At 40.4% G+C, this 14,337-nt stretch overlaps 1 protein-coding gene and 1 pseudogene across 2 annotated transcripts; both read left to right on the top strand.

Annotated features, from left to right (window-relative positions):
- The window catches only part of LOC147333656 (uncharacterized), a 166,827-nt pseudogene that overhangs the window by 103,283 nt on the left and 49,207 nt on the right, over window positions 1–14,337 (top strand).
- On the top strand, window positions 10,479–12,566 carry LOC147333658 (GTPase IMAP family member 9-like). Of its 2 annotated transcripts, none has more exons than XM_086269257.1 (2): window positions 10,479–10,636; window positions 11,411–12,566. In XM_086269257.1, exons 1-2 carry the CDS (start codon window positions 10,627–10,629, stop codon window positions 12,181–12,183), a joined length of 783 nt encoding a protein of 260 aa, XP_086125383.1. In that variant the 5' UTR covers window positions 10,479–10,626; the 3' UTR covers window positions 12,184–12,566. The 2 variants fall into 2 exon arrangements, with proteins under 2 accessions (XP_086125383.1, XP_086125377.1); XM_086269251.1 differs by lacking the exon at window positions 10,479–10,636 and adding an exon at window positions 10,650–10,930.

Raw genomic sequence — 14,337 nt, 5'->3', positions numbered from 1 at the left:
CAGTAAATTATAATATATAGAGAGAAAACCTTTCCCTTTTGTATTCTTAATGCATACCTCCTCTATTTTTGTCAATGGTGGAAGTTCAGCAATCCTTTGCAGTTTTGATGACAAATAGTTTTTCAATTGTAAATATTTAAAAAAATGCTTTGGGGGTATTATATATTTTTTACATAACTGATCAAATGTGAGTAGCATGCCGTCTGCATATAGGTCTTTAATTTTTTGAACGCCTTTATTTTTCCATATTTTAAATCCTCCATCACTTTTACCAGGTGTGAACTTTTCATTTCCCCAAATAGGGGTAAATTGCAAAAGCGATGGAGGATCGCCCACATATTTATGAGCTGCATTCCTAATTATAATTGTATTTTTCAAGAAAGGGTTCCTTGTATTTTTTCTTAATGTCTTAGTGTCTGAAGAATATAGAAAAGTGTGTAAGGGAAGATCTGGAACAGATTTTAGCTCAATGTCAACCCAGGCTGGAGGTGTTGCTGGGCAGAAATAATGGGTGGCTGATGTTAGTTGGGCAGCCATATAATACCATCTGAGGTTGGGGACTTGGAGACCTCCTCTTTCATAGGGCAAGTAAAGTAGTTGTAAGCGGAGCCTTGCCTTCTTATTATTCCAAATAAATTGGTTAAATAGTTTGTTTAAACTGTCAAAAAATGAAGTTGGTAGAGACAACGGAAGTGTTTGGAAGTAATATAAAAATTTGGGTAAAATTGTCATTTTTAGGATATTTATCCGGCCTATCATAGATACAGGCAGGTTTGTCCAACGGTTTAGCATTTCTGTGACCTCTTCTACAAGGGGATCATAATTTATTGAGGTTATGTCCTTGAGGCTTGGGGTGATCCTAATGCCTAAATATTTAAAGCCTGTTGTAGTTGTTTTAAATGGGGTGGCCACCACAGGGCTTCTTCTTTCTTCTTCATTAAGAAACATTAATTCTGATTTAGAATTGTTAATTTTGTTACCCTGAAAATTCTCCAAATGTTTTTATTAATGTTACTAAATTAGGGATACTATCTTTCAGATTAGTCAAAAAAATATAATATCATCTGCAAATAAAGAAATTAGATGGTCTCTTCCTCCAATTCTTATCCCTGATATTCCTGCATTTGCTCTCACAGCTATGGCCAGAGGTTCTATTGCTAACACAAAGAGAATTGGTGACAGAGGGCAGCCCTGCCTGGTTGATCGCTGTAAATTAAAGGGTTTTGATACGTTATTATTAGTTAAAACTTGTGCTGTTGGATGTGTATACAATAATCGGATCCATTTCAGGAATGTTTCACCTAGTCCATATCTGGGGAGCACTTGTAAGAGATAATTCCATTCTATTCTAGCGAAGGCTTTGCACGCATCTAGTGATAGCAGCACAGTGTCCTCACTATTGTTTTACTCATAAAGTACATTGAGGACACGTCTTATATTATGATAGCCTTGTCTCGTTTTAACAAAAACTTGTTGATCGTTTGTTATCAAATTGGGCCCATATTTATCTAGTCTCCTAGAGAGTGCTTTACACAAAATCTTCGTATCACATCCCATAAGACTAATTCCCCTATAAGAGGAGCATTCAGTCGGAGGCTTATTTGGCTTCAATAAAAGGGTTATTGTAGCTAATCTCAGTGAGTCTGGGAGTATTCCGGACTTATATGACTCCTCATACATGTTAAGAAGTGGCTGCATTAATTTATTTTTAAATATTTTATAGAATTCCATTGGAAGTCCATCAGGGCCAGGCGTTTTACCGCTATTCAGGTCGTCTATGGCTTCTGACAGGTCTTTTATTGTTAAAGGACTATCAAATGGTAAATGGCCTGTATTTATATAGCGCTTTACTAGTCCCTAAGGACCCCAAAGCGCTTTACATATCCAGTCATCCACCCATTCACACACTGGTGATGGCAAGCTACATTGTAGCCACAGCCACCCTGGGGCGCACTGACAGAGGCGAGGCTGCCGGACACTGGCGCCACCGGGCCCTCTGACCACCACCAGTAGGCAACGGGTGAAGTGTCTTGCCCAAGGACACAACGACCAAGACTGTCTAAGCCGGGGCTCGAACCGGCAACCTTCTGATTACAAGGCGAACTCCCAACTCTTGAGCCACGATCGCCCCGATCAAGGGCTGTTTTATCCTCTTCTGAGAGGGTTTGAAATTTTAACTGATCAAGAAATGCATCTTGTGTTTCTCTGTTTCCTGTATATTCGGATTGGTATAAAGATTGATAAAACTCTCTGAAATTTTTGTTTATTTCTAAAGGGTCTGTTGTTATAATACCCGATTTGGACTTTATGTGGGTGAAGGCCTTTTCTGCTTGCATCTTTTTTATCCTCCAGGATTTTTATCCTCCATTGACAAATGATGGGTCCTTTAACAAAAATGTTTGCATCCTCCATCGCTTTACACCTTGATCAACTTCACCCAATCTAACTGATAGACATACTGCTGCGTGATCACTAATCACAATACTGTTATACCAACAGTTCTCAACACAAGGTAGTAACTCTGTAGAGATAAGAAAGTAGTCTATCCGCGAATGACTTCGATAAGAACTAGAATAACATGAAAATTCCCTGTTATTTGGATTCCTTGTTCTCCAGACCTCATTTGTTCTCAAATATTTAATATAGTTAAAAAGTATTTTTCTAGTCTGGGTATGAGTAGTGTCAGCTTGAGACGACCTATCCAGGTTAGGGTCCAGGGCATAATTGAAGTCCCTTCCTGTGATATAAAGACCCTCAAAGGTTGATATTGTGAGAAATAGATTTTCATAGAAGGATGGGTTATCCTCGTTGGGGCCATCAGGTTTATTTCTAACATGGAGATACAGCCCTGCACAATTACATATCTCCCGTTTGGATCTGTAATCACCCTCGTAGTTTGAAATGGGATTGACTTATGTATAAGAGTAATGACTCCTCTGGCATGTCTAGTAAAAGAAGAGTAATATACCTGACCCTGCCATCTTTTGGTTAATAAATGTATCTCTGATGCAATAAGTTGAGATTCTTGTAGGAAAATAATTCTAGAGTTAAAATTTTTTAGTCGGTTTAATACTTCTTTCAGTTTAAATAACTTCCGTATTCCCCTAACGTTCCAGGTCGTAATGTTAACGTTCAAAATGTTTTCTTTAGTTGTCCTCTCCATAAAATATTGTCAGACTGTTTACTTAAATAAACAAAGTAAAGGAAAAATTGAAGAAGCAGGTTTGCACATAAATTCACACACTCACACATACCAGATAAAAAACTTGTAAACAATTTCTGATTGAACCCTTGAACAAATTATTTGGAGGGCGTTAATCCACGTCACTGAGGAGTAACTAGTCAACGCGACCTCTCCAAAACCCCATAAATCAGACAGTGTACACTAACCATATAATGATACTGATTTTTCCCCTATAATAAAGTAAAGTTTACCCTTGGTAGGACAAAACAAAACAAAACAAAAAAACGACTTAGTTGAGTTTCAGCTGTTAATATACAACCCAAAAACGATTGCGATCAAACTTAGAACGAATATGCGCTTAAAAACTCCCAGTTGTGTTAACATAAGTCCCACGTAAATTCGAGCTCAGAATTTTATCTGTCTCTTATCAGTGACTCAATTACTGGCCGGTTATGTTGAAGCAGAGGCAGTCTTATGGAGTGTCTTAATGGTTAACCTGTTGTTTAACCGACTCACTGGTGATGAGCATCCTCTGCTGTTTCCTTCGGCAGATTCTTGTAGAATTTTTCGGCTTCTTGAGGTGTTGAGAAGAGGTGGATCTTTCCACCGTACAGGATCCTGAGTCTGCATGGGTTGTGCTGGAATCCACGGAAGGCATTGATATCAATAAACAGTTTGACAACCGGGTGAAATCCCTGTCGGATCCGAACCGCCTCCGCAGACAGATCCTGTGCAAATGTGATCTTCGCCCCATCATGTGTAATTTGTTGTTTTCTTGCTTCCCGATGTTTTCTTTGTGGACTGGGGTTGGGTTTAAGGAGACGTTTATAAATTTGCTCTTAAAGTAACCTTTCACTTTTTCTTCTGCCTTTATTACCCCACCATAAAATAGCGACTGCAACCTCTGATAATGTGTCAGTGACAAAAGTTCATCAGTTTCTTGTAAATTGTAAAACTGTTGACCTTTTGTCTACTGACCCATTATCAAAGTTTTGAGCTGCCATTTTTTGGTGGGGTAATAAAGATTCTTTCCCCTTTCGTCGCCTGTCATGAACAACCAACAAACTGTGAGTCTATCAGTGGAGACAACAAGCAGCAGTGTATTTTCGTAAGAAGCTTGGATCTGGCGCATCGGCCTAACTAGGGGGCTCTTCAGCTGACAGGGAGTTTGTTCCATCCTTGCAGGAGTCAACTCTGCAGGTGGGGGAGAGTCATAGGAGAGGTGTACAATAAACTTAACCTGGGTGTCTACTGTCTTGTGCAGTCTGGGAGACGATTGAATGTTGGGGTGGGTACAGTTTCCTCTGCGGTGGGGTCGGGTGGGCTGCCCCGGGTCCTGTGGGGCTGGGCATACCTGATGCCGTAGGCCCCAATCTGGATGGGCCTGGGCTCCCTTGCCTTGGTGGGTGCCGAAGGACGTGGGTGCCTACTGGGGTCAGCGGGGGAGCTGGCCCCAGGGAGGGGCATCTTGCTCCTCCCTTCTTTTCCTCCCCATCCCCGGCTGCCTCACCTCTTCCCGCTCCAACATACCCACCCACACAAGTAGGGCCTTGGGGTGCGGGTGTGTCACCAGGGTGCAGGGGAGGCATCCCCCCCCCTCCCCTTCTGGCCACCTGTGCCTCAATTTTATTCCACAAATTAGACATCCACATTACTCACACTCTCATAACACATACATATAGGGCCTTGAGGGTGGGCACGGAAAGTCAGCAGGTCCTTAAACATGTCTTTGTGTGGCTGTTTTTGTGCACAGCCTTGAATCTAAGTTTGTGTCGTTGGCTGGATTTTCTCACGCTGGCTCACAGATGTAGGATATTGTTTCCGGGTAGTGATGAAATGAGTCATAGAGCTTCAGGGTTCAGGATCAGGTCTTAGTGCTGCTGGTTGAGCTTTGTCTCATGTTCTGATACTTAAATAAAGCAATTCAGGATTATTTCTTGTGTCGAGTCTTATGAGAGTTTTATGATGTCAGCAAATACTGGCAAAGCACACTGGTAGAATGTGTAAAATAACACAAAAAACATTGCGTATCACCAGATCACGATGCCAGCTGTTTAATACCAAGCACTGCTTTTTGTTTTTTTTTTAGTTTATTTTTTTCAGTAGCACATTGAAACATTTAGTCATTAAACTAAGACACTGATAGCCACATTTTCACTGACATTTCACTTTAATTAGTTACAAAGTCAGTGCTGTGTGTGAACTGCTGAGAAGAATTGGGGCTCGGCTCTAAACACTCATGAGGAGTCAGCGAAATGTTTCAGGAAAGGTTTAGCATTTTGTTCACAGCTTTGAGGGTCAATGATTAATATAAAGGCATATCAGGGTGTAGCAGGTTTAAAATTATTTGTAGATTGCTGTGTACAGTATGGGTGTTGTATCATATTATTTGTTCTCAGGTTTGTTCAGGGTGGGAGCAGAAAGCCTCCAAACATTAATGATTGATCAAATTAAAGTCATATCAGGGTGCGGCAGCTGTCCTTTGTGCTGTAAGTCGCAGCGTCAGACTCTTTGATGGTGTGAAGTGTTTAATGTGACAGCAGCCTGTTACGGTAACTGGAGGACTCAAACCCAGAACTCTTTCGCCCAAAGGAAGAACAGGGGGTCTATTCACAAACACCAGGTGAAATGTGCGACAGTGGAGAAGCGCTATATACAAGGGTGCAGGGATCAGGTCTCCAGGAAAATCCACAGGGTAAAAGCAAGGGGAAAACTCTCACTCCTTTTCTGTCTCTCTTGGCGTCTCACCTGTCTCTTAGTCCTCTCTCTTACCAGAATTTCCCCACGGACAAGACCAGGTCTCTGAATTCATCACAGCCTTTTTGCAAATTTGTGCCATCAGTATAAACCAATCAGATATTTGAAGTTTACACATCTACATGTTCACATAATTGCATCTTAAAACTTTAGTGACACAGAAACAGGATTATTTAAAATCTTTACAGTTTTATTTGATCACCTCCACCATTGATGCTTTTGAACTTCATTTGAAATGCATTCTAGGAAACTTGGGTTCCACACAAGTACCCACCTGATGCCAACTCCTTGATGGCAACAGTACAGTATATCCCAGTATTTGTAGTCCTACATTATGTGTACATTGAATTGAACATGTAGGTGTTATTCATGTTTTACAAATCCTCTGTGTGTGTGTGTATACTGAAGTACTCTAGAGCAGTGGTTCTTAACCTTGTTGGAGGTACCGAACCCCAACAGTTTTATATGCACATTCACTGAACCCCTCTTTAGTGAAAAATAAAATATGATTTTTTTCAAATTCAAGACATACATATGTTTTTTACTGGTGCACAAAATGAACTGTGCATGTCACGGCGGAGGCTCTGCTGAACCCCTGAGACCGATTCACCAAACCCCTAGGGTTCGATCGAACCCAGGTTAAGAACCACTGGTTTAGAAGTATATAGTTGGTGGCATATTGAAAGAATGTCTCATCCTAGGAGGTCTGTAACATTCCAGGGTGTTCTGGCGTTCACCCCCACATCCTAGGAGTATGGGAGAGGTCATACCTTGTCTTATTGTGTCCAAATAAATGCTTTCTATTTGTTTTTGAGTCACAGAAACATTCTTTTCTTCTTTATGGGATCATATCTGTGTTATTTAGAGAGGAGGTCAGAGGAGGATGGCAACTGTAATGGAAATGAAACAAGAAAGTTTGAAGAAATGATTTTGTGTCCCTAGGAACTGAGAAGAAGTGGGCAAGTGTTGTTCATCAACTTGAAGGATGTTGTTCAATGAACTAGACTAATTTTTTCATTTGTTGCATAATATTTTTCTAGTTACCATAAATCTTGTGATACAATGATTTATTTTTGGTGGAGAAACTGATTATGAGTCATAACTTAATGCAGTGTTTGTGGTTTTTGAATCATGAGGTGAAATACAGATGACCTTTGTTGTTTTTTCCTTTCTCTGTTTTCTCATGTGTGTGAGCAAGAAAAGAATCTGTGAAATGTCTAAAAGTCAAATTGATTAATGAGTTCAATCCAAATGAAACTAAAAAACAATGGTTGCCTGAGAAAGACAGAAAATTTAAAACAACAGATGTGTTTCCTCGCCTCTCACGCTCTACACAAACCACAAGGACCAAGAAAAAGGACCAGGAGATTCATCGCAACTGGACTCTGGTTGCAGTTATGTTTTACGGTAGGATAAACGTAGCTATATCTGTCTTAGTCTAAGTGCCTTTTGGTTTGATGAACTGCTGGACTTCGAGACCAGCAGGTGTAGAGAAGTCATTTATGGGGTCACACTCTGACCCCACACACACACACACACACACACACACACACACACACACACACACACACACACACACACACACACTGAAGTATAAATAAAGACCGGGGCAGTCTCTCATGCGCGAGTCTCAGTTCTGAAGGCTGCCGTTGCTAGCAAGAAGTTCTGTGTGTTTCTCTTCTCTGAGTCTCTGCTGAAGAAGTGTTTTAGAATATATTTCTTAACACTAACATAAGAAAATGGGCGTGAAAATGTTATGAATAATGACACCTCTTTCCACCAAATCATGAACTTTAGATATTTTATCAAGAAAGATAACAATCGCACCATTCATATGACCTAAACCAGCCTCCTCCACCAAACAGTTCACAGTCTGTATGAGTTTGACAGCATGATGGCATGTCAGCCTCTCAAACTCTGTGCCAACTCAACAACGGGCCAAACCAAGCTTGCAGAAAACAAACAAACAAAACCACCTGTGTGTTGAAAAAAAAGTTACGCTTAATAGTAAGGATAGAAATGAACTCGAAAACAGAAAACCACTCCCTCCGACACTCCGTCCACCGCTCAATTCATGCCGCCATTCACTCAGACACACACAGAGAGAGAGAGAGATTTAGGTTAGTTTGGCTTTATGTCTTTATTTCGTCTATTCTAACAGCAGTTTTGATCGCTTCCTGTCCAATAGCATCAAATAGATGGACCCATTGGTTTTTCTTCTAACTGGGCAGTCGTGTCAGTAAAAGAACACTGAACTTCATGTTTTTTAATAAAAAGATTGAATATTAGTTATATCAAAAGATTATCAGGCTGAACACATACGCCTCTGAAATAGGTTGTGACATTTTACTGCCTCTCCACCACCATCCAGTCACCTACAAAGTTGGTGACAATTTAGTGGAGAAATCTGCAGCGAGGGAATCTCACGTCTCTGTTATGCCAAGGGACACACTGCTGGGACTGTTTGGATCCACAGGTATCCTTGTAGCACACATGATCCAAATGGAGCAATGAATGGGACTCAGATCTGAAGTGAATTGAAGTTTGTTACATTAAGTTCATTAAAATTGCATCATTCTGCTCAGCACCCGGGAGATCCGGGTGTTTCTCTGTGAATTTCACATTGCTGTAGCAGTGTGCTCGGAGCTCGCTCAGATTTGAAGTTTAATTTTTCAATGTAGAAAGAAGTTTTCTTCCCACACAGAGTGTACAGCAGACAGTAATGTTTTTGTTACTTTTTACAGGATAAAACTCAAAGTAATGTGAGTAGGGGAGACCGGGGATAGTTGTAACGTGGGTCAGTTGTAACACTTCCAATTTCTCCAATCAGGGCTAAGTTTCAAATGATGTGACTCATCCTGTGCATGCCCAACTCAGTTCTGCTATCACATGTGAAAAATCAGCACATTTCGTCAAACACAGACAATTTAACATGAAAAAAAGTAATTTGTATGCCAAAAAGTAAGTTTTTCTACTTTATTTCAGTGTTTAATAGCATTATCTGCTTTGCAGTTAAACTCATCAAACTTAAATTATGTTATTTGTATGTCTATGGGGATATATTCTGTGTAGGTCTTTAGTGCTAATGTTTTAGCCGTTGGCTGTAATGTTAGCTAGTTCATGGCTATAGGAGTCTGGGTCAGTTGTAACAGCAACAGTCTGGGTCAGTTGTAACAATAATGCAGATGTTACAACTTACCACACTATTACTTTAACTTATATTAAACAAGTTGGGGCAACGACATCAGCAGAGAGAGGTTCACTGGTCGCATTTGTATATGTGGTTAATGCCATTGGCAACACAATTCCTCCACTGTTTGTGTTCCCACACATACATTATGCAGACCACTGTGTCAGAGATGGACCAGTAGGAAGTACTGGTAGTGGAAATAAATCAGGATGGGTGCAAGAAACAGATTTCCTCATCTTTCTGAAGCACTTTGCAAACCACACCAAGGTAAGCCATGATAAAAAGTAATGGAATTGCGATGCTGGTGAACAACTACATTTTTTCAGCTTCATTGTTATGTTCAAAATTGGTGCAAGAGTTGTAGGTTATAATGCCCACTGAGCCAATGAGGCCAAACTCAAGGAAGACCAACCAAAATTAATGAAATATTCAGTTGCAGAAAATTCCATAATTTGTCTTTTTTGGGGGGTTGGAATATGTTCAAAAGCTAGATTTCTGCATTCTGTCTCACACACACATAGCTACATAAATGGATGTAAGTGCATTCATGTATTGAATAAACAAAGATTACATGTTAATATTTTGTTAGTACCCTTATTTCATTGTGTTACATTTTACCCCAGGATATGTTACAACTAACCCAGACTATGGGGTTAATTGTAACATTTCACTCTTCGTGTTTGAGACCACACCATGCAATGGGTAATTGTGCTGCAGAGAAAATAGCTGCACTATTTAATAGCAGAGACATGTAAATACTTTGCATTACATTTTGAATCCACTACCTTAAACGAGCTCCAATTTACAGACAGAAATGTCAAAAATGTTACAACTATCCCCGGTCTCCCCTACTTCCAAGAGTGTACACTGCATGGTCATACTCTCCCCCACACTCCATGTTATCCATTGTTGATCTACACACATCTGTTGCTGCCACGGACGTTGCACGCTCATACATCATTGTCATGAGACACTCTCACAAACAAAGTCACCGTTTAGTAACTCAGTAACACAGCGTGCTTATGGGAAGGAAATAGTAATCTAATTACCTTTGTTGCAATAGTAATCCCTTACTTTACTCATTACTTGTAAAAAAAAGTAATTCGATTACAGTAATACATTACTTGTAACGCATTACAAGTATGTTTTACATTTTTTAATATTCCTGAACATTTTTTTTCAGCTTTTCACATGCTCAGTTTTAATTTGGGTCCTACATTTTAATTCTGTTTACGTACGCTCCAGATTCACAGAAGTGATATCACAGACAGATTAGAAATTAGCTCCTCCTCTGTAATGCATCCAATAAAACAGCCAGCATACATTGGTAGACTCTGATATATGCATACCTGACTTCCCATAATAGCCTAACATGAGGATACATGTGCTTAGAAGGAGGAGTTACAGCAAGGTTATAATCAGAGCTGAGAGGGAAAGAAGGCATTCAACAGAAGAACATAGAGAGAGACAGAAAAAGTACTTGATATAGACAAACATGGCCAGTGGTAAGTACATCTATAACTTGAATGTGTTTCTAATTAGTTTCATTTTAATATTGGATAAAGTTAAAACAAAAACAGAATTTAAACAGGTGGCTCAAGAGCCAAATTTCTAAACGGTTGATTTTACTTTTTTTCATGACATTTTTATAAAAAAATAAAATACATTTCTAATATTTTGACTCTACATTTAATATATACATCAGATGTACTTTGTTCCATCTGATGAAGAAGGTGCTCCATAAATGTTCGACAGTGCTGTGCAAATGTCTGTCAAAAGCTTTTCCTGTGAATCGTTCAGTGAGTAGATGATCTTCAAATACAGCAAATTAAAGATGAAAGATTCTTTTCATATTTTATAAAGTTTCAAAGTGATGAAGGAAAGGACTTCCATCTATAGGTTTGAGCTCTGTGATAACACTCAGCTCTCAGACAGTAGTGAGCTTGATCCAGCCATTCATATTCATTCAAAAATATTTCAAGTCAGCTGTAGGATTTGGACTGGGAGAGGGTTCTTCTGATTATGCTGCAAAATCTGAGCCCAGAACATTCTCGCAAAAGAGATTTTAAACCCTAAACATTCCATTCCCTCATCCTTGAAATCTTAGGTTTATCGGGTGTGTGATGCATAAATGTGGTATTTCTCCACAACCATCATGTTGGTTGTGTGTTAGTTTCACGGTCAAATAATTAATATATCTACATGGTAAATGTTTCAGATGTGTTTCTTATTTTATAATATTGTTAACAATCTAAATGATATGTCTTATTGCCCAACAGACAAAGGAGATCAGTGTGTGAGAATGGTGCTCATTGGGAAAACTGGAGTTGGGAAGAGTGCAACAGGAAACACCATTTTAGGAAGAAAGGCTTTTAAATCTACATCATCTGCTGGCTCAGTGACATCAGAGTGTCAGAAGGAAACAGGAGAGTTTGAGGGTCAAGCTCTGGCTGTAGTTGATACTCCAGGTCTGTTTGACACTAAAGATCAAGAAAAAGTGAAAAGAGAGATCATCAAATGCATTTCCTTTGCTTCTCCTGGTCCTCATGTGTTCCTGGTTGTGATTCAAGCTGGCAGATTTACAAGTGAAGAACAAGAAACAGTGAAAATGATTCAGCAGATTTTTGGAGAAAAAGCAGCAGGTTACACCATAGCCTTGTTCACCCGTGGAGATGACATGCAGGCTGATGGCCACACTGTTGAAAAATTCATTAGTGAAAATAAAGCTCTCAGTGACTTCATCCATCAGTGTCATGGAGGTTATCATGTTTTTAACAACAGAAGCAGTGATCCGTCTCAGGTCAGAGAGCTGCTGGAGAAGATCAACACCATGGTTCAGAGAAATGGAAGAAGCTACTACACCAATGAAATGTTGCAAGAGGCTGAGAGAGCCATAAGAAAAGAAGTGAAAAAATGTATGATAAAAAATCTAAATGTCACTGCCACCTCTGCAAGAGAGCAGGTAGAGAAAGACACTGAATTTATTGAGATGCTTTTGGGGCTCTTGATATCTGTTATAAAGGTTGTCACAATGGTTTGTGTTATACAATGAAAGTTGGTATTTGCTATCATTACTATCATATTTGCCAGCATTACACATCAGCTTATGAAAGTTACACTGGTTTTACTGAATTTATCAGCAACCTACATAGATTAGGACAATTTACCCTCAATAGTTATTAATTGGTGATGTGAATATTTCAATTTTTAAATATGAAACTATCAACCTGTCTAATAATGTCACATTTGTTAGGAAATTCCTGCATACTCACTAAGTGCAAAATCTTGAATGTTGCATTATGAATCAACCAGGTTATTGATGAAGGTTGTTTTCTTGTGCTGTTACTGGAGTGGGAACGAATGAAACTGAAATCAACTAGTTTCCAGAGAAGACAATGCACTGCTTCATGTTTCTTTTTTGTTCTAACATAATAATAAAAAAAATAAAGCAATGTTGTGGATTTTTTTATGACATACCTGTATACACTGGACATATACTCACATATATACTATGTAGTCATTTATACTCATATACACTATACCTTCACTCGAGTGTTTTATATGATGGAATCTCTGTGATAAGCATATAAATCTAACCTACATGTTCAAATCATAAGACCCACATATTTAGGTCAAATATTAACTACAATTATATTAATGAACATTGATGACATCATCTTTATTTACAGTGGAAAGCTGTAAACACAATAACTCCCCGTTGCTCCCTCGAACCCCGTGTGCATCGAACTCCGACGTCTGTGCTCGTGCTCCCCGCTGTTGTGTTTCTGCACACCCTGTGTGTGCTGCCCTTATGGTCCCTCGTTTCACCTGCAGGACAATACAGAAGCAGCCGTTAAACACTGAACCCGCGCGCACACACACGATCCGCACTTCCTAATGCTACACACTGACTGACTGAGTCTTAGCTTAATGATCCCGCGCCGGTGGGAGCTCCAACTCTCTCCTAAGTAGCTCCCCCGACGAGCCCTGATCACCAACAGGTGTGGCATGAACTTCAGGTGTGGCCAGTCCTTCCGCAGGGCCACACCCCTCAGGCCTGCAGGTGGCTGAGCTCCATCCTCCAGCCACACCCGCAGATATACACACCCATACCCTGCCTATACATATGAGTGGGACAAAGACTAACACAGCACAGTGCAGAAAAACACACACATCACCAAAATAATAATAATATTAATAATAACAACAACAACAACAACATCACCAGTCAAAACTGCTCACGGACCCCGAGTCCTCCAGAGCTGGGTCCGTGACAGAGATAGATTTTGGTACCCCGACTGAAAAAATCGCTAGCCCTGGGACGTTGGGCTAGCGATATTGCGAGCCCTGTATCTGATTGAGGAATCACTCATCTTTGTCTTTGCACTAGGATGATGTCGGCGTAAATGTGCAGTCATATTCGTTGTGTTCCCACTAGTGCTTTCAGGTTAATCTTGTTGAAATGACCTTAACGCCACAACACGGCAAATCTCCGTTGACGAGCTACCGCCGATCGCCCCGTGCATGGGGCTAGACGGCCAACATGTTAACGAGCTAACTGCGCTAACACACTAGCTCCCACCCATGTAATTGAGCATTTCATGGCACATCCAACATACTGTTTTACTTTAGTCCATGACACGCTTACCTTCAGGGTCATACGTCACATGAAAACCAAAATAATTCCAAACGCCAGATCTGAATGAGGGTGGGGGAGGTCCATGTTACAAGGAGAGCTTAACTTCTGTCTCGCTAGCTTGCCCTGCGCTCTTCCTTCTGACTATGCTGTCTGTGTTGAGCGCTCAGTGGATCTGCGCTCGACAGTGCAGCCTAGGCGGAGTAGTCGAACGCAGATTCACTGAGCGCTCAACACAGACAGCATCGTCAGAAGGAAAGTTGATAAAATAAATTACAAATTTTGTATTGTTCGATACATATGCACCCCTAACAAATATATATATATATATATAAACACCCAGCACGCCCCTGTGGGTGGTTTATCCTTCAAGCTCGGGTCCTCTACCAGAGGCCTGTGAGCTTGAGGGTCCTGCGCAGTATCTTAGCTGTTCCCAGGACTGCGCTCTTCTGGACAGAGATCTCCGATGTTATTCCCGGGATCTGCTGGAGCCACTCGCCTAGCTTAGGAGTCACCGCACCTAGTGCTCCGATTACCACGGGGACCACCGTTACTTTCACCCTCCACATC

Source organism: Aulonocara sp. 'chitande type north' Nkhata Bay, linkage group LG3 (assembly GCF_057382095.1).
Source record: "Aulonocara sp. 'chitande type north' Nkhata Bay isolate Kocher_YH1m ecotype deep benthic linkage group LG3, A_spYH_male_GT1.1, whole genome shotgun sequence".
Lineage (NCBI taxonomy): Eukaryota > Metazoa > Chordata > Actinopteri > Cichliformes > Cichlidae > Aulonocara > Aulonocara sp. 'chitande type north' Nkhata Bay.
This window is presented reverse-complemented; position numbering and strand designations above follow the sequence as displayed.